Below are 20,430 nucleotides of genomic sequence, written 5' to 3' on the forward strand. Positions count from 1 at the left end.
GGGAGGGCGGGCCAATCAAGTCCCGGCAGCGCGGGGGGAAGCTGAGAGAGAGAGAGAGAGAGAGAGGCCGCGACCGTCCAGGCCGCTGATTGGGGGAAGGCCCCCTCCGTCCCTCCCCCGCGTCCGGGCAGGGGAAGCTTGCGATTGGCCGAGCGAGAGCCGCGTTCTCTGCGCTGTCGAGACCGAGGACAGGCTCGACTAACCGCCCGGAGGGCCTCGGCCGGCAGCAGAGCGGCGCGTGTCTCGAGAGCGCCTCGCGGATTTCCGGTTGGGCCCAACTTCCGGCCGCCCAAGATGAGCACCATGTTCGCCGACACCGTCCTCATCGTCTTCATCTCGGTGTGCACGGCGCTGCTGGCCGAGGGTGAGGGGAGCCCCGGGCCGGGCGAGGGTGTTGCGGGGCGGAGAGGGCTCGCCTCTGCTCGAGCCTCCCTGGGAGAGACCAGCTGGCAGCCGTGGGGCGGCAGAGGCAGCGGAGCTCTCCCCATTCTGCAGGGACAGACAAAGGGATCCACCTACATGTCCTCGTAGTTCTGAGAGGCGCAGGAATCTCGCCGCCCCACCTCGGCAACAGCCTCGCAACATGCTTTGAATGCCTCAAGTTGACATTTCCAAATACTATAAAAAAATCCTGCCAGGGAGGGAGCTGAGTTGCACATGAGCAGGGGGGCAGCTGCATCAAGTAAATCAAGAAAAATACTTAACCAACTTAGATTCTGCCCCTCCCCAACATGAAGCCTGTCCATCGAGTTGCAGCACTTCACCTTCAGGAGTGGATTAAGCCATCCTAGTATATACTAATTGTGACTTCATTCTAGATCCTTATGTAGCCAAACCAATGAATGCCAGTTTGCGCCGGGGGCGGGGCGGGGAGAGTTGTGGACTGTCCTTGAATTCTTTCTCTGTACAGTGGTACCCTGGCTCTCAAACAACTTGGAACCCAAACACTGCAAACCTGGAAATAAGTGTTCTGGTTTGCGATCTTCTTACGGAAGCCGGACGTGCTCCATTTTGGGTGTTACGCTGAGGTCTGTTTTTGCTATTTATATTGCGTTTTTGTGGCTCTTTTTTGTGACTGTGTGGAACCCAGTTCATCTACAGATTGATGGATTGTGTGACTGCAGTACATTATTGCTTTCATTTTATGGATTATTAGTCTCGTTAGATAGTAAAATTTATGTTAAATTGCTGTTTTAGTGGTTGTTTTTAAAAAGTTTGGAATGGATTAATCCATTTTCCATTATTTTCCATGGGAACGTGTGCCTTGGTTTTGGAACGGACCTCTGGAACGGGTTAAGTTTGAGAACCAAGGTACCACTGTACTGCAGCTACTGTTGCACTAGCACCTGCAATGGTTACAATGGTGTCTTCTTGCCATTCTGTAACTTGGGTGCAGGGAATGTACATGGCACTTTCAGAAGCAGTGGTGATGTTGATGCTTGCAGTCCAACTGAAAATCCCAGTCTGTTATTTTCAGATGCTCCTACTCATGCACCAAAGCCTGTTTTAAAGCACCATCAATATCTCAAAGTTCATGTGCTCACAAGACCTACCATGATGGGCAATGGGCTTCATCTCTCTTGGAAAGTGACATCAGTTGCTAGGGGCTCCCACCTCTGACTTTGTGAATGATGGTTGAGTCATGCATGCTGTCACTGGGCTGGTGGAATCAGTTTGGGAATAGCTTGTAACTCATGGTACTGCAGTTGTAGGAAGGAGACCGTAAGCTACTAGGCCTCAAGTTACTGGGTTTGGAAGTCCTCTGCCAGCTATGCTGAGCGCTTTGTAGATACATCGGTTATTCTGTTTCCTGATTATTGTGCTATTTGTTTCAGGCATAACATGGGTGCTAGTTTATAGAACAGACAAGTACAAGCGGCTGAAAGCAGAAGTGGAGAAGCAGAGTAAAAAATGTAAGTTCAAATGCATGATGGAGCTTGTCTTATCCATCAACACTCCAATTCTGGGCAATATTTCTTTAAATTGAGCTTAACTGCTTTATCTTGAAATAAATGGATCCCTCATCATGGATTTGTCTGTAAACCACCCAGAGAATGCAGTTATATGGCTGATAAATTAATAGTCATGGGCTGTGTATTAATGTGAAACACTTCATGAGCTTTTGTGGCCTAGTGTCGGCTCCATCAGATCCATGATGTATTATTTTAAATAGGCATAGAGATAAAACTTTTAAAAGGGAGTAAATGTGAGCAGGAAGCTCAGCAAAGTTGGTGTTTTTTAAAAAAGAAAAATCAGTATTTTTTGCTTCATAAAGCTTATGTTACAATATGAACTCCATTCTGGAGGCTTTCACTTCTGGACACTTACAGCACCATCCTAAACATGTCTGCTCAGAAGTAAGACCCATTAATTTCAACACAGCTAAACCAGTATAGAATTGAAGCCTTATAATAATATAATTTAGGCAAAAATAAGCATTTCACCATTATTAATTGCTTTTCAGCTCTTGCTTGCCATACCTGTTGGTCTGATTTTTGTTATAGAGATTTCTATGAGGCCTGAGGGTCAATGGGAAGAGGAACCGTTTTCTTTATGAAAAAACTCACTGTGTTGTTTTATCTCTGCAGTGGAAAAGAAAAAGGAAACTATTACAGAATCAGCTGGCCGACAGCAGAAAAAGAAAATAGGTAACATTGGGGGCTACATGGTTTGTCATGTTTCAGTGTTCAGAGTGGGTAGGCCTAGGGGACAGATCTGGCCCAATTGCCTTCTCAATCTGGCCCGCAGATGGTCCAGGAATCAGCGTGTTTTTACATGAGTAGAATGTGTCCTTTTATTTAAAATGCATGTCTGGGTTATTTGTGGGGCCTGCCTGGTGTTTTATATGAGTAGAATGTGTGCTTTTATTTAAAATGCATCTCTGGGACATAGGAATTAGTTCATATATTTTTTCAAAATATAGTCCTGCCCCTTCTGAAAAAGTTTGCTGACCCCTAGTTCAGACAGTTTCATGAGGGAGTGAGGGAAGTGGTTTTCACACACACTCTGTTGAAAAAAATCAAGTTCCTTCTATAAATCATGCAGTATGAGATCAGCTCTTAAACTGTGCTCCCTGAAAACTTGTTATTATTTCTATTTATTTATTTATTTATTTATTTATTCAATCAATCAATCAATCAATCAATCAATCAAGAACATGTAATTCATTACATTACTCATTAGATAGTAAAATGCATGATAAATTGCTGTTTTAGGGGTTGTTTTTCATCATCTGGAACGGATTAATCCGTTTTCCATTACTTTCTATGGGAAAGCACGCCTTGGTTTAAGAACGCTTTGTTTAAGAATGGAGCGGATTAAGTTTAAGAATGGTTTAAGCTTTGTTTAAGAATGGAGCGGATTAAGTTTGTAAACCAAGGTACCACTGTACTGTATACAGTTTTGCATTATTTGGATAGTTTGTATTGAGAAACGCTCTTGAGCTTCCATGGGGAGGAACAGGATTGCTACTATCTGTATTGAATGTCAGAGCACCTGAAGTGGGTTGGTGACCTTTACATGCCTCAGACTTTCAGTATGCCTTTTTGTTGCTGTTTTCCTGCTGTAAGTCCCTTACAACCTTATTGGGAGCAAGTTCTTGACTTTGTGGCCTGCAATCATTTGTTTCTCTTTTTCAGAGAGGCAGGAGGAGAAGCTGAAGAACAACAACAGGGATCTGTCAATGGTGAGGAAACAGAGCAAAGTAAACCTTTATTGTAAATCCCTTTGGGAAAGTGATTCCTAGATGAAGAAAGTAATAATAAGGAGTAGGAACTGGGGCAGCTTTTCAGAAAAGCAGTGTGTTTAACCTGCAGACATTACAACTAGGAAGTGAGACCAAATTCCACTATCTCTGTGGGATGCAACACTTAAGAAATAGATGATCGGTAGAAGTGAACTGAAGTGATGATGAGTTTATATGAAAACTAGGCAACAGCTACCATAAAGAAAAAGGAAAAAAATCAACAGCTACCATCAACTAATGCAACATTTCACTTTTCCATTACTAATGCCTGTGAAGTATTGTCTGTCAGCCAACTCCACCTGCTTGATGTTCTTTTAGGCAGTAGAACACCCGTGCTCCTGTCTCTCTCACCTGTTGCACAGAGGCTCCTGCCAGGCTTGGATTCTATGCCCAGTTGGCACCACCCTTGGCCACTTGCTGTGCAGTTTACCTCTTCTGCTACATTATCTGCTATTGCAGATGCTATTGAAAAAACATTACTTATTACTTATAGTTCCTGGTGTTCAGTTTGTTTTTATGCTTTTATTCAAGATATTAACAAAATATTAAATTGACCAAAAGATTATATAATGTTAGTACAAAATGTCAATTAAAACCCAGTTTTAATTGCATACATTATGTATACATTATGTATGTAATTGCATGCATTAATTAAACAACACTGTTGTGTTATATAAGGTAAAGGGACCCATTTAAAGGTAAATTAGGTCCAGTCGTGACCGACTCTGGGGTTGCGGCGCTCATCTTGCTTTAATGGCCGAGGGAGCTGGCGTACAGCTTCCGGGTCATGTGGCCAGCGTGACTAAGTTGCTTCTGGCGAACCAGAGCAGCGCACGGAAACGCCGTTTACCTTCCCGCCGGAGCGGTACCTATTTATCTACTTTCACTTTGACGTGCTTTCGAACTGCTAGGTTAGCAGGAGCAGGGACCGAGCAACGGGAGTTCACCCCGTTGCGGGGATTCGAACCGCCGACCTTCTGATTGGCAAGTCCTGGGCTCTGTGGTTTAACCCACAGCGCCACCCATGCCCCATGTTATGTTATATAAAAAGGTAAAGGTACCCCTGCCCGTACGGGCCAGTCATGTCCGACTCTAGGGTTGCGTACTCATCTCGCTCTAGAGGCCGTGAGCCGGCGCCGTCCAAAGACACTTCTGGGTCACGGGGCCAGCGTGACGAAGCTGCAGCTGGCAAGCCACCACCAGCGCAGCACATGGAAACGCCGTTTACCTTCCCGCTATAAAGCGGTCCCTATTTATCTACTTGCACTTAAGAGGGCTTTCGAACTGCTAGGTAGGCAGGAGCTGGGACTGAACGACGGGAGCTCGCCCCACCACGGGGATTCGAACCGCCGCCCATACAATCGGCAAGTCCTAGGTACTGAGGTTTTACCCACAGCGCCACCCGCGTCCCTGCACCCATAACACCCGTTATGTTATATAGTTAACATCTAATACAACTAATATCTAGCTGTGATTTCTGCATTGCAGGGAGTTGGACTGGATAAATCTTGGCATCCTTAACCTATCATTCAGTGTACCCATACCAGTACTGATGTATCTATACCAGTACTGGGGGAATAATTGAAGGTTTTAATGTTTCCTATACATTTCTTTATACCTTCCCTAATTTGTATGACATAAGCAAGTTTCAGAACTTTAAATAAGGATCAACACTAATATGATTGGAATGCTTGGTTTTTGTGCAGACAACAATGGAAGGTATTTTTGAGATCTGGCAGAGAATCCTAGGATGACCTTTATAGACTTGCTGGACCACCCCACCCCCGGAACACCTCTAAATAGTTGCATGTGGTGACCATGGATTTCTTGGGGAAGTAAGGAGTTCTGTAGGTTGTAGTGAAGTTTGACACTTGAATTGTACTTGGGCAACTAGTGAAGGATAGCTTATTTGAAACTCCTTAAGTGGCTTGTAATGTTTTGGTTCCCATTTGCTAACTGTAGGGTTAAGGTAGTCAGCGGTACAATACCTATGCAACTACATGATGCATTTAATTGTATGTCATGAGTCCTGACATCCGTGCCCCAGGTATGGTGTTGGAATATGAGGAGGATACGCCAAACGATGAGCAGTCTACAGTAAAGCACATCTCCCACCACCACCACCCCTGCCCCCAGTCCTTCCCCTGTGGAATGGGAGACTGATGCTAGTTGGTAAACAGTGGGCTCTCGGCAGGAAGAAGGGGCAAGTTACAGGATGCAGTGGTTCAAAGACTGGGATTGGGAAACCAGTGCATGTCAGTCCCAGCAGCATATTAAGACGGGACACACCTCTTATGAAGGAAGAAAAACTTCTCATTGAGACCTAGTAAGCAATCATATTCTGAGCATGTGCCAACAAAATGGCCCAGTCTCATGAATGCCAATGCCACAGATGCAAAAGGTCAGCTCAACATTTCCTATTAATTAGGAACCAAGTGTGAGCTTCAGGATAAAAGATGCTAACTCATAATAAAAAAGAGCAGGGAAGATGCATAAAATGAGGCCATTACTTGTTTTTTTTAGAGTCAGCATTACTGATAGGTTAGGAGGCAAGCTATTGGCGACCTTCACTGCTGACCTGAGCCCTTAAAATAGAAATAGGGATGGCTGCTTTGAATGGAGCCAACCATAGTTAGACAATTTAATGAATGCTAATGCTGTGTTAGTTTTGCCAGCCAGTTAAGTTTTTAAAATCTACTTTGCTTCACTTAGACTGAGAGCAAGTTGGCATCTGGAAGTCAAGTGCTAGTACAGAGGTCAGCAACCTAAGGCCCATGGGCCGGAAGCAGCCCATGAGGGTCGCTTAACCAGCCCAAAAGCCGCCCCCAAACCGAGCTGCCCACTTGGTGAGTCCCCACGCACTGCTCTAAACCGGCGCAGCACAGCACAGGGACTCTCTTCCGTGGTTCTGGAAATCACTTCTACACATGCCCAGACACCAGAAATAGTGTCTGCGCATGTCCACGGCACCAGAAATCGCTTCTGCGCAGGTGCAATTTTCTGCATCTTGGCATGTGCAGAAGCAATTTCTGGCACTGCGGACATGCGCAGATGCGATTTCTGGCGTTGCGCTGCGCCGGTCCAGCCCACAGAGCATCTCCGCGGGAGTGATCCGGCCCATGCCCGGTAAGCCTTGCCGACCCCTGTGCTACTACATTTCCTGGTCTAACCTTCTGTAGCCTTTGGGCTGAGGACTCCATAAACATCCAATGGCCTCACCAAGGTTGACTATTTAGTGGCTCCAGATAATGCATATGCACATCCCAGTTGATTCATCAGTTTTTGTGGGAGGAGACACTCAGTGGCGATAGTCACTTCTCCAATTTTTCCTCTCCATTGAATTTGCATTTGCTAGACACTAATATGGGTCCTCAATTGTTCTTTTGACTGCAGGTTCGCATGAAGTCCATGTTTGCAATTGGTTTTTGTTTCACTGCTCTGATGGGAATGTTCAATTCCATGTAAGTGGTTACCACTCTTCTTTTCTTTAAGAACTGTTCACAATGCTCTATGTTCTCTTCTTCCTTCAGGGTACAGTGAGCCCACAACTTATGTCGGGGCTACAGTAAGCGCCCAGTGCCAAAACTGTATATAGCCAAAACACATTGGGTGATATGGCAGGTGGGACTGCCAGAGTTTTTTTCCCACCCACCCCCTTTGTAATTTTTTATTTTTTTGCCATGCGCATAAAGCTGAATATGCTCAAGTTAAATGCGCATAAGTTGCAAGTATACTGTATATGTTTTCCATAGCTCACTGTGCCTTCCTGGGAACTGCATGGAATTAGCATAAAAGGAAACAGTGTTGGTGCAGACATGGTTGCAGCTGTGCAATAGCCATTCTTGCAAGCGGTTGGTGTGTGTGTGGAGGAATTTATATATAAAGGGGGGTGGAAAGAAGAGGATAGGAAGCTTAATTTCCTCTGCAGAGGAGAGTGGGTGTGACCCGAGTCTATCTAGCCATACAGCTCTGGTCCTTAACCCCTTCATTCACTAACTAGCAGGCATGCATAGTTATATTTGACTGCCATCTCCCACAAACTGAGTTGTGTATGTGTGACATAGGACCTGTGGAAGATCACAGAGCTATTTTCATGATTGCAGGGGAAAGTTGCAGTTTTCCAAATAATAGAAGTAGCCACTGTGACTTCCCATTAATTCCCATGTCATACACTCATAAGCTGTCTGTCTGCACTGGCTCTTGAATTTCAGCTCAGACTCCAGCAAGATTTTTGGTCAAACATATGCATCTCTCTATTTGCAGTAAACTTCAATCTTCTACTTTTATCCCAAATATTCAGTGTTACGGTTCTAGCAGAAATTAGCTGAGAGCTCCTCACACTAGCAATATGGATTCTCATTGGTAATTTTGGTATCTTTTCATAGTAGAAAAGGTGCTTTTCAATTCTCATTTATCTCCCCAGCATTTCTGTGAGATGAGCTAGGCTGAGATCAAGTAATCTGGTCAGGCTACTCAGTGAGCTTTATTAAGAAAGACCTTGACTTTGAGATGCTGGACTAGATTTAGGTCTGTTCCAGCAGGGTATTTCTTACATTATATTAAAAGTGAGTTTTTGTAAGAACTCTCAAAGTGACTTAGTCATATTCATTTTTATAATTAGATTAAATTCCTACATTCATCTTTCTTCCCTAACAATGTAAAAGGCATGGGGCCCATACCCTGTAGCACTTCCTGATATTTTTTCTTTTAGCTGTGTCCAGAAACGAAGACAGGAACCACGTAGATTATCACAACAATGTCAGAGGGAGATAAACATCCGTTCCTATCTGTTCTGCCAAAAATTCCTTTGCTCTCCAGTTGGCACTTACTGGAAGTGCAGCTCCTTGTATTGTTAACTCTGCAGGAAGAAACACTCATTTAAGAGTTTACAGTACCAGAAGCACCTGCTGAAAATGAGAGAGAGCTTCATATAGCAATGCACTATAGGACATGCAGTTGGAAACTAGTTAGCCCGATGCCTAGAGTCCACCATCTACATTTGTCCCCACAGTAACCTTGGTTAAGGAGCATTATGCACTTCTCTCCCTGCCAGGAGCTTAAAATACACAAGTTTCTTTTCTCCTCTGTATAAGTAGAGCCTGGAAGAAACTTCGTTCCCCTTTGGAAACTCATAAAATGTTTTCAAAACCCAGTTTGGTTAATTGATTTCTAAGAAGTTTGTCCCTTATTTTACGTGCTGTTGCTCTCCTTCTGTTAAAGGATCTGAACACTGAGTGACGATATTGGACCTGAGCGATCTGAGCTCAGCTCCAAAACACAGTTGTACAGTCTTCAATCTGTAAAAAAGTTGTACAGCCTTCAATCTGTATACCTCAGAGGGTTGGGGCTCTGAAGTACTATAATAATAATAATAATAATAATAATAATAATAATAATAATAATAATAATAATTTATTATTTGTACCCCGCCCATCTGGCTGGGCCTCCCCAGCCACTCTGGGCGGCTTCCATAAAAACCAGAAATACACTAAAATATCACAGATTAAAAACTTCCCTGAACAGGGCTGCCTTAAGATGTCTTCTGAATGTCAGGTAGTTATTTATCGCTTTGACATCTGATGGGAGGGCGTTCCACAAGGCGGGTGCCACTACCGAGAAGGCCCTCTGCCTGGTTCCCTGTAGCTTTGCTTCTCGTAATGAGGGAACCGCCAGAAGGCCCTCGGCGCTGGACCTCAGCGTCCGGGCAGAACGATGGGGGTGGAGACGCTCCTTCAGGTATACTGGGCCGAGGCCGTTTAGGGCTTTAAAGGTCAACACCAGCACTTTGTTTTTTTTTTTATTTTTTTTTTTTTTATTTTTTTTTTTTTTTAAATATTTATTTATACAACAAGAAAAAACAAGAAAACACACACACAAAAAACCCCCCCACAAGTATCAAATTACACACAAATTACAAAAATAACCATAGACGCGTAATTTTCTTGACAAACAATAAAACATCTATTGGTCTTAACACTAAAGACCCAACTTCCCGTCTATTCCATATTTCAAGTTCAAATTACTTATTGCCAATACACATTTTTTTTCATAATTAAACTTATTCTCAATAAATCTAATTTCTTCTCTCTACCTAGCAACTATTACTGAAGTTCCTCGAATGCTGCAACAGAATTTAAACTACTATATTTGTTTTTCAGATATTCTTTGAAAACCTCCCATTTAGAAACAAATTCCTGTTTGGATTTATTCTTTATTTTTTCTGATAAACCATCTAATTCGGCATATTCTGTCAGCTTTTGGATCCAATCTTGTATAGAGGGGATTTCATTACTCTTCCATTTTGCTGCGATCAAAACTCTTGCTGCCGCCGTCGCATATAAAAAGATACCCTTCCTCTTTTGTGGAATATCCAAATCTGTTATTCCCAGGAGGTAGGCCTCTGGTTTTTTATTGAATGAGATCTTTAGAATTTTTTGCAGTTCTGCGTGTATACTCTCCCAGAATACCTGTATTTTCCTACATGTCCACCACATATGGTAGAATGTTCCTGAGTCTCCGCATCTCCAACAATTGCTTGACACATTTTTATACATTTTTGAGAGTTTCCATGGTGTTAGATACCATCGATGTTGCATTTTTTGAAAGTTCTCTCTAATCGTGTAACAATTTGTGAATTTCCAGTTGATCTTCCATAAATTTTCCCATTGGGCCATGGTTATTGAATGGCCAAAATCCTGAGACCACCTCACCATTGCCACTGTTACCTCCTCCTCCTTGACTGTCCAGTCAAGGAGGAGTCGGTAAGTTTTGGAAAGAGTTTTTCTTTTAGAATTTACAAGATCAGATTCGAATCGGGAAGTTTCTACTGAGAACCCCTTTTGTTTGTCAGATTTAAATTTTTCAAATAGCTGATGGTATTGGAACCAGTCTGAAATGTGTTCTCTTATTTCCTCAAATTTTTTTAATTTTATTTGGTTATCTTCATTTTTTAGAAGTATTTTATATGTTGGCCAGCTTTCCTGAGTATTTTTCCGTTTTACTGCTATGGCTTCTACTGGAGAAGTCCACCACGGGACTTTAGGCTCCATCAGGTTTTTATATTTTTCCCATACAGCAAAGAGTGACTTTCTTATTATATGGTTGGTAAAATTTTTATGGATTTTCGCTTTTCCATATATTAGGTAGGCGTGCCATCCCCAACGGTTGTCAAAACCTTCCAGGTCCAGGAGGTCCGGATCCTGCAACGTGCACCAATCTTTTAACCAGGTGAAACAGGCTGCCTCATAATAAAGTTTTAGGTCGGGTAGGGAAAAGCCTCCTCTCTCTTTTATGTCTATTAAGATCAGGTGTTTAATCCTGGGTTTCTTCCCTTCCCACAAAAATTTGGAAATTTCTCTTTGCCATATCTTGAGACAACCTGCTTCACCAAGTATCGGAATCATTTGAAATAAAAAGATTAATTTTGGAAGCACATTCATCTTTATAATGGAAATCCTACCGAGAAATGTTAATTTTAGTTTACTCCAGGTTACCAAGTTTTTTCTAATCTCTAGCCAAGTTTTGGTGTAATTGTCCTGAAATAAGTTTATGTTCTTAGGGGTGATCCAAATACCCAAGTATTTCGCTTTGGAAGAGATTTTCAAGCCCAATATTTTTTCTAAGTCGTCCTTTTCTTCTGCGGTTACATTTTTGACAAGCATTTTTGTTTTTGTAATATTCAGCTTAAAGCCTGCCACTTCTCCAAATTCTTTAATCATTTCCAACACTCTTTTCAGACTTTCTTTAGGGTTTTCAGTCATAACGAGTAGATCGTCCGCGAAAGCTTTAATTTTATATGTTTTGTTTCCCAGAGTGATGCCTTTAACAAGCTGATCCCTTCTTATCTGATTGTTCAATACTTCCATCACCAAGATAAATATCAGTGGAGACAGTGGGCAGCCTTGTCTGGTTCCCTTGTTTATTTTGCATTCCTCAGTAATTCTTCCGTTGATGATCAATTTTGCATATTGTTCTGAGTAGATGGCATTTATTCCTTTACAAATATTTTCTCCCAGTCCGATTTCTTCCATTAATTTTTTCATAAACTTCCAGGACACATTATCAAAAGCTTTTTCAGCGTCTACCAACATAATAGCTGCTGGTTTATCAATTTTAATATCCAAATATTCTAATACATTAATCACACATCTAATATTGGATTGCATAAATCGTCCGGGAAGAAATCCGGTTTGATCTTTATGAATTATCTCTTTCAGCACCATTTTTAATCTATTTGCAAGAATGTCTGCAAATATCTTGTAATCATTATTTAGCAGTGCAATGGGTCTGTAATTGGCCATGTTTGAGGCTTCTGTTCCTTGTTTATGGATAAGAGTAATAAAGCTGTCCTTCCAGGTTTTCGGAAGTTTTCCATTTGCCAGAATATTATTCATTAGGTCTTTCATGGGAAGAAATAATGCTTGTTCTAACTTTTTATAGTAATTAGCTGGAAGACCATCTGGGCCCGGTGTCTTTCCTAATTTTGATCTCTGTATAGCTTGTTGCACCTCCATAGCTGTTATTGGTGAGTTCAAGATTTCAGTTTTTTCCTTAGGTATTATTGGTAGTTTATTTTTGCCCAGATAATCAATTATTTTTTCCAGAATCTCTGGACCTTCATTATATAGTTTTCCGAAAAAACTAGCAAAGTTTTTACTAATTTCCTTAGGTTCTTGAATCCATTTGTCTTCAATTTTAATTTTATTGATAATTCTATCTTCTTTTTTCTTCTTTAATTGCCAGGCCAGAAGTTTACCAGGTTTATTTGCAAACTCAAAGTTTCTATGTCTCAACCATTTTATCTTCCATTCTATCTCTTCATTTATTATCATGGAGAATTGCGTCTGTAAGATTTTTATACTTTGCTTAATTGGTTCATCATCTGGTTTTTGGAAAAGGATCCTTTCCTTTTTTCTAATTTCCTCCCAGATCTCCATTTTCTTCTTCTCCTTTATTTTCCTTTGGAATGCGTTTTGTTGTATAAAGAAGCCTCTTATGACGGCTTTACCCGCGTCCCAAACCGTCTCTAGATCTACTCCTTGATTTAAATTAAACTTAAAATATTCTTCTAAGATTTGCTTGGCCTTCTGTACAATTTTTTCATCGTTTAACATACTCTCATTAAGTTGCCACCTTTTAACCTTTTCTTCTTTTCCTTTAAAGTTAACCCAGACCGCGCTGTGGTCAGAAATTGTCCTTGGGTGGATTTCTGCTTTTGTAATATTATTTAATAAATCCTTTGTTGTCCAGATCGCGTCGATTCGTCCCGCCGATTTATGTGGCTCTGAGTAATGTGTAAATTCTTTCTCTGTTGGGTTCTTAAACCTCCAAGCGTCGAACAAATTCAGGAGTTCTATTAGTTGGAAAAATGTAGTTGGGAGTTTGTTCTGCCTCTTTTCTTTCTTCTTTATTGTCCTGTCCATGTTTGGATTGACTACTCCATTAAAATCTCCTAATAATATAATTTTTTCCCCTATATATTCTATGACTTTTTCTTCCAGGAATTGATAGAATTCGGATTTTCTTTCATTTGGTGCATAGATTCCAATAACTATCACTTTTTCATTATTGATCTTAACCTCTATAATCACTGTTCGGCCTTTTTCATCATTATAAAGCAGTTTTGGCTCCAGCTGAGGTTTTACATAAATTACCACCCCTCTCTTTTTTTCTTTACTTGATGCAATAAACTCAAGCCCCAATCTCTTATTTATTAATACTCTTTTATGTTTTTCCGCTACATGAGTTTCTTGCAGACAGATTAGATCATATTTTTGCTTAACCAGAATATGTTCCACCTTGTTCCTTTTTGATTTTTCATTTAATCCATTTACATTCCAAGTAATAAATTTATAATCCATACTTTATTTCTTATGATATGTCAACAGGTTTAAAAAAATAATAATAAAATTACACATTCAAGGCCTCAGTATAATTTAATAAATTCCCTTCTTAGATCTGTCTCCTAACTCTCAACTGTTTGTTCAATATCCTCTGATTCTCCCAACAATTGCCGTTTTCCTCCGAGGTCTTTTCGGTACTTTCTCCAGAACTTGTCTGCATCTAATGCCGACAGGCACTTTCTACGTTTCCCTTTGAAGAAAAAAGAGATGCCTTCCGGGTACTCCCACCTATAGTCCACTGCCTTTGCCTTTAATGCCTCGGCCAGAGGTCTATAAGCTTCTCTCTTTTTTATCAACCGATTTGGAATAATCTTGTGGACGATAATATCATTTCCTTCTGATTGAAATTTCTTCTTGTTACTAGCTTGTAAAATTCTGTTTCTGAAATCCATAGAGTTAAAAGAGACTAAACAATCAGCCGGCCAGTTGTTTACTTTTGCTACATTAGATTTGACTCTGAATGCTTTTTCTATTTTTTGTGCTACTTCTGCTTCTTCTAGGTCTAACCAAGCTGCTAGCTCTTTTGAGATTTTTTTCTCAGTTGCTTCCTCTGCGTCCTCCGTTAGTCCTCTGAATCTTAGGGTATTCTCCCTTCTCTGCATTTGCAACATCGCAATAGAGTCCAAAGTTGAATCCTGCTGTGCTTTCAGATCTGCTGTTTCTTTCCTTATCTTATCGCATTCCTTTTTCAACTCTCTATTTTCATTTTGTAATTTTTTCTGAGCTTCCTCTAGGTTCTGTGTTTTACCTTTAAGATCTAGCACTATTTTCGTCAGTTCTGAACAAACACCAGCACTTTGAATTGTGCTCGGAAACGTACTGGGAGCCAATGTAGGTCTTTCAAGACCGGTGTTATGTGGTCTCGGCTGAAGTAAACAAAAGGTTTTTTCTTTATCTCTGTACACCTAAAGAAATTGTGGTTGCTCTAATCAGGAGAGGACTAATCTGCTTTGAACCAAATACTAAATATAGTTAAATTTGGTGTTTTCACCTGGGAGCTACAAATTTCCTGTAGTCCTTGTAGTATTCCAGTGGCTTAAGGTTCCTGGTGGCACACTCTTCACAATCGGATTGTTTCTGGGTAAGTTTTACTACAGTCAAAGCTCAGTTCCCGAACGGCTCTGTTTTGGAACATTTCAGCTCCCAAACTCTGAATACCCAGAAGTAAATGCTCCGGTTTTCGAACGTTTTTCAGAAACCGAATGGCTTCTGGGGAGTTTTTTTTCTTTTTTCTCCATTGACTTTGCCAGCTGCCCTTTGATCCTCGGTTGTCAGAACGTTTCGGAAGTTGAGTGGTCTTCCAGAACAGATTATGTTAAACAACCAAGGTTTGGCTACCAGCATGTGTTTACAGACTTACAGTGGTACCTCGGGTTACATACACTTCAGGTTACAGACTCCGCTAACCCTGAAATAGTACTCCGGGTTAAGAACTTTGGTTCAGGATGAGAAGAGAAATCGTGCTCCGGCGGCGTGGCAGCAGCAGGAGGCCCCATTAGCTAAAGTGGTGCTTCAGGTTAAGAAGAGTTTCAGGTTAAGAACAGACCTCCGGAATGAATTAAGTACTTAACCCGAGGTACCACTGTATTCCATACTTCGGCACAAACAGCTCTAAGATCAAACTGTCAGTTCAGTTCAGCAGCTCTTACAATACCATAAATCTGGTACCTCTGAGTGATTTTAGTTAAGATGGATTCCTTAGCGTATTTCCTGGATATAGCCAGAATATGTCAGTCGGAAACCGTGTCCAGGCGGAAGTCACTGAAATGTCTGGGAAAATCCAGACGTATGGCAACCCATGTTGGAAGTCTAGATTTTGGTGAATTTCCAAAAGCTCAATGACTTTGCGCCCCCCCCCCCCAAAGTAACAACTTTTGTGTCTCGGTTTTCACTTTTTTGAAATATGGCAGCCCTCTTCATGCTATGCATTGAATGTTACACTGTTTGGCTTAAATGCTCCATCTGCTGCCTTGTTTGGAGAATGTGAGTCTGGACCACAGACAACTTGTACTGATAACCAAGTACATCTGTATGCTTTTCCCAGATTTGATGGCCGAGTAGTTGCCAAGCTCCCCTTTGTGCCACTTTCCTACATCCAGGGTTTGTCCCATCGTAATCTTCTGGGTGAGGATTATACAGATTGTTCCTTCATCTTCCTCTACATTCTCTGCACTATGTCTATTCGGCAGGTAAGTGCTACTCTGTGGAGGGTTGCCTTATTCAGAAACTTAGTTGGGAACACAGTGTTTCACATTTTATTACTTTTATCATAATTGATAGAGAGGGCTGGCACAACTACAATGCTGTGATATAAAGATGCAGCCGTAGCCGCCTTCTCTTCCTTCTTTCCCCTAACCTTCCACCATTTTGATACTCATTCATATGAGCTTGATATTTTCTCTTGGGCTTATTAAATAACCACTCATTCAGGGGGCACATGTATCAAATAAGAATTGTCTCCAGATTATTGTAAATGAGTGAGTGCTGCTCTCCCTTATTTTTGGAGGCCACAAATGACTAGCATAAGTATTTTTGTTTTGACTGTGTTTGTAAGCTTATCTGAAGTCTCGTATTATAAGAATGGTATTTCATGTCCATGTCCTCAGTATCCTTGCCTTTGTACTTCCTATTTTAAAAACAGCCAAAATCAACTCAGAAATTGGCAGGACATGCTTAGCAGTTACAGACTCATATAAGAGCAAGTGATCTTTTACCTAAACTGGTCATTAGTTCTTAGTGCTGAAAACAAACCAGCAGCCATTGCAGCTGTTTAAACGGAAGAGTAACATGGCCCCAATAACTGGCTCTGGTTAACAGGTGCCTCATTCTGCATGGGCTAAAGTTTCACATGCACCACAGAGGCCGTCCCATTAGACATTGCAATACAGTAACCCCACAAAATATGCTGGGGCTACATTCTGGGGAAAGCGGCAAAAGCCAAAATCGCATGTACGGTAGTCAAAACACAGCAAGTGCCAGGGTGGGTGGGACGGCCAGTCTTTTTTCCCTGGACTCCCACCCCTTTTTTGTTTTTTGTAGAAGCGGATAAAGCTGAATGCACGCAAATTAAATGTGTGTACATTAATGTATAAACATTATAATATATTGTTTGGAATCTGTTGATGAGTGGAAGTACATTAAAGAGACATTGCAGTATTGCAGAACTGTTGATTGGAAGAGGGTAGCAGAGATTTTACTCTTTCACACTTTGGGGAGGAATGTTTGAGGCCATTGCACTGGTGATCTCCAGGAGATGTGAATAGCTTAGGTCTCAATTGATTTGCCCTTGGATGTTTTGATGTTGAGGAAATGTTTTGAGCCTTGGCTGGGACACTGCTCACTCCTGACTTGAGCTTGAGGTTGCCTGAAATATCTCCCTGCAGTAAGCAACTTCCTCTGTGCTGTTTCCATGTCCCCTTGGCACGTCAGTCCTGCCTTGGAGTTCTTCCTGCTTCCTGCTGAGGGTGTGAAGTGCTGCATGGATTGTTTTTCAAGGACCCTTAAGTGGCTGTGAAAGTTGACCAGCATCTGGACTGGGTGTGAAGATGTACATCCTGTCCCTTGTTTGTTCTTCCTCTGCTCACTCCATGTGACAATTTGGCTGATTAAAATGACTCAAGGCAGATTGTTCCCATTTCCTCTTCCATAACTGAGTTGCCTCTGTTAGCATGGATTAATTTATAGAACCTTAAAGACTAACCAGTTTTATTACAACATAAATATTCATGGACTAGAGCCCATTCATCAAATGCATACAGGGTGAGATGCTCTATTGTTGGGGGGGGGTGTCATACAGATACATATGCAGACATACCGTGTAAATGGGGGTTGGGAGAATTTAAAGTTGGAGTTGAATGGAGCGCAAAAGTATAGTCAGAGATAATTCAATTAGAGCTTAACCATAGGCAAAACTATCATTCACAACAGGAGTGGTGGGCAATGCTGATATGATTGTGTCAAGTGGTAGCATGATTAGATCTTAAGTTTATGCTAAAGCAGCACAGTGATGTGTCCCAGAAGCAGTTATTGGTAACAGAGTAGTTTTAGCATGGCTGAGAAAATTCAAACACGTAGTGGGACAAGAAATGGAGTGTTTTGCTTTGTATGTGTGTGAGTCACTCTGTGCTCCCTCCACTTTGATCTGTGTTTGGGGTTCCATGTCACTCTGTATAAAACAGAGCTCTCGATCCCTGTTCACCATAATGTAGAATCTAAAAACTGCTGTGAATTTTGGTCAAAATGAATGAAATTTGCTATCCCCAAAGTGGATTAAACATGCCCAATTGCAGACGGGACTTTTGTGGCAGAAGTAAAAAGGATTCACTCTCCTCCATAATTTATTTTAATTTTATCTCAACTGGTCTATCACTGTACAGCTCCCATTGGAGGTTTGGGAGCGTGTCATCACAACCCTGGATTTGCATATCAGGGTGAAATTGGGGAGCAAAGACAAGGCTGGTTGCGCAACAGCTGTGGCATGGGAGCCAGGAAGGAGAAACAGAGAGAGGATAGTTGTTTTAAACAACAGCAGAAGTTTGAGCGAAGTGGGTATAGGGAATCACTGAGAGGAAAATGGTGGTTTTAAACCTCAGCAGAGGTTTGAGTAGAGTAGGGGTGAAGTAGTTGGTGGTTTTTATGTTGATCTTTTCTGTGAACCACCCTGAGACCTCCAGGTATAGAGTGGTATATAAATTCAATCAATCAATAAGAAGGGGAAAGTGGTGATTTCAAATAATGGCAGAGGTTAGAGAGCAGGGGGTGGTGGGGGAAGTGGCAGTTTGAAGGAAGGACTGAGTACAGTTTGGAAAGGTTCTGTTGTGTTAAGTGTTTTGGTGTTAGTTTCTGTGTTGTAATCTCTGCTGTTTCTCCTTGTTACAGCTGGGTGGGGGGCGTTATTTGAGGGGGGGAAGTCCACTAGTGTAGGTCCATCCCTGCTTTACTCAAACTTCTGCTGTTGATTAAAATAGCCCCGTTTTTCCTTTCAGCATCTCTCCTTTCTTGCTGCACTGTTCTCTCTTCTGTTTCTCAGCTGCCTTGTGCACAAGAATGCAGAGCCCTCAAATATCCCATAGCACCTTCATACAATGTGTGTCACTCCTGGTTCCCTGCGTTGTCTTCAACATGAAGGTCCAGGTTCAGTGTAGTAATTTTGAACATACATTACATACATTTAATCTACAAGCAAACACTGCTGGGCAATGTCTACCTGAGTAAACTTAACGATTGGGGGTGCACAAAGAGGGCCGTAGAATATGAGAGAGGATAACGGTCTGGGAGCAAGAGAGTTGAGAAGAGTGAGGAGGGGGGAAGGGGAAAGGGAAAGGTGAAAAATGGGGTGCAATAAAGGAAGAGGTAGGCATGGGAATGGGGACAAAGATGAAAGCCAGGGGACGAAAGAAAGGGTCTGCAGAATCAGATGGGGGTGGCAGCTTCATAACTGGATGAAAGGTGTAAAGGGTGCTTTGTAGTTGCAATTGGTGGGAGGAGACAGGTGCAGGAGGTTCCCCATGGAGGTGTCCTGTGTGCAAGGGGAGCTGCCCTAAAGGAGAGGAGGCAGCTGCGTAGACTTTGAAGCAAAGCGGGGCTGCAGAATAGAAGAGAAAAGTGGCTTCGAAATAGGGTTGGGGAAAGGGGAATGAGGTTTTCAACCAGTACAAGGTTCTAGGGGTTTAATGTGTATTGGAGGGTCAGAGCCTCCCAGTTTCATATTTTGAAAGTGGGGGTTTGTCTCTTGCTCTTTCTTACCTTTAAGCAATTAAAAGGTGCATTTTTTGTGTGCATTTTTTAAAACTTGCAACTTTACACCAGCCTTTCCAGTGCTAGACCTTGCACACCTCTTGATAGGCCTGGCAATGTAAGGCTGTCTAGAATGCTCCTTGCAGAGTTTGGAAGAACTCTGGTTTTGTTTGTTTCTTTGCTTGCAGTAAAATACAGTTTTCTAAAAACTTTAAAGTTTTTTTAGTTGGTGAAGACCAATGCTGTGCTCTTCAGTGCTCTGTGGGCAAAGCATAGAGCTAATCCATATAGAAGAGTACAAATACAACAAGGCTTTGTGGGGACCCTGTTCTGACTATGCTGAGAAGACCCCTAAATCACCCCAGTTGGGCCCTAAACAATGCACACCCTTGCACGAAAGCAAACCAATGTGAGTTTGTGTTTTTCTCCTGTTTGCCAGAATATTCAGAAGCTGTTGGGTTTGGCTCCTTCTCGAGCTGCCACCAAGCAAGCTGGAGGATTCCTTGGCCCCCCACCTCAATCTGGGAAGTTCTCCTGAAATAAGAGTTGCATCTCACTAGTCGAAACATCCTGACTTTACAAGAAACTCTGGATTGCACAGAAGGCTTCCTGAACATGTTGCCTATGTAACTATCATACCTTTGTTTTGCAAAGAGATCAGCACTGAAGCACATCTTTGGGCTAGATCTTGTACTTACTACTCTGAGGCAGTGGAGAAATATATTAGTGGAATTAAATGGAGTGCTGTTTGATGAGAAAAGTGTGACTTAGAAGTAAGCAGCAGTAGTTTCTTGTGTAATAACCTTTACCTTTACCAAAGTGAAAATAAAACAAAAAATGTTTTGTCTCTGTGCTTCCAGTTCATATAGTTCACCTCAGACACTATTCTGAGGGAGGCTTTTATTCCACAAACTCCCGACAGCTGCAGAACGGCAGCACTGGTTTGTTTCAGCCACTGGCTTCCCCTGGATGTTTTTCGATTGCAGTTGGTAAAGATTAGCATTGTATATAAGCGATGTCAAGAGACAGCTGAGGGGGGCTTGGCTT

General features: G+C 41.9%; 2 protein-coding genes across 2 annotated transcripts in view; both read left to right on the top strand.

The window, feature by feature from the left end:
* Positions 1-224: 224 nt before the first annotated feature.
* On the top strand, positions 225-20,230 carry TMCO1 (transmembrane and coiled-coil domains 1). The gene is made up of 7 exons (XM_081867400.1): positions 225-364; positions 1,836-1,913; positions 2,589-2,648; positions 3,639-3,685; positions 7,139-7,206; positions 15,692-15,836; positions 19,823-20,230. The coding sequence occupies exons 1-7, from the start codon at positions 295-297 to the stop codon at positions 19,919-19,921; spliced, it is 567 nt and encodes a 188-aa protein (XP_081723526.1). The 5' UTR covers positions 225-294; the 3' UTR covers positions 19,922-20,230.
* The window catches only part of ALDH9A1 (aldehyde dehydrogenase 9 family member A1), a 29,295-nt gene continuing 24,560 nt past the window's right edge, over positions 15,696-20,430 (top strand). The window contains exon 1 of the mRNA XM_081867338.1: positions 15,696-15,836. The gene's annotated coding sequence lies outside the window, so the exon portion shown is untranslated. The remainder of the gene's footprint in view (positions 15,837-20,430) is intronic.

The sequence above is a fragment of the Podarcis erhardii genome, assembly GCF_964252035.2.
Source record: "Podarcis erhardii genome assembly, chromosome: 6".
Taxonomy (NCBI): domain Eukaryota; kingdom Metazoa; phylum Chordata; class Lepidosauria; order Squamata; family Lacertidae; genus Podarcis; species Podarcis erhardii.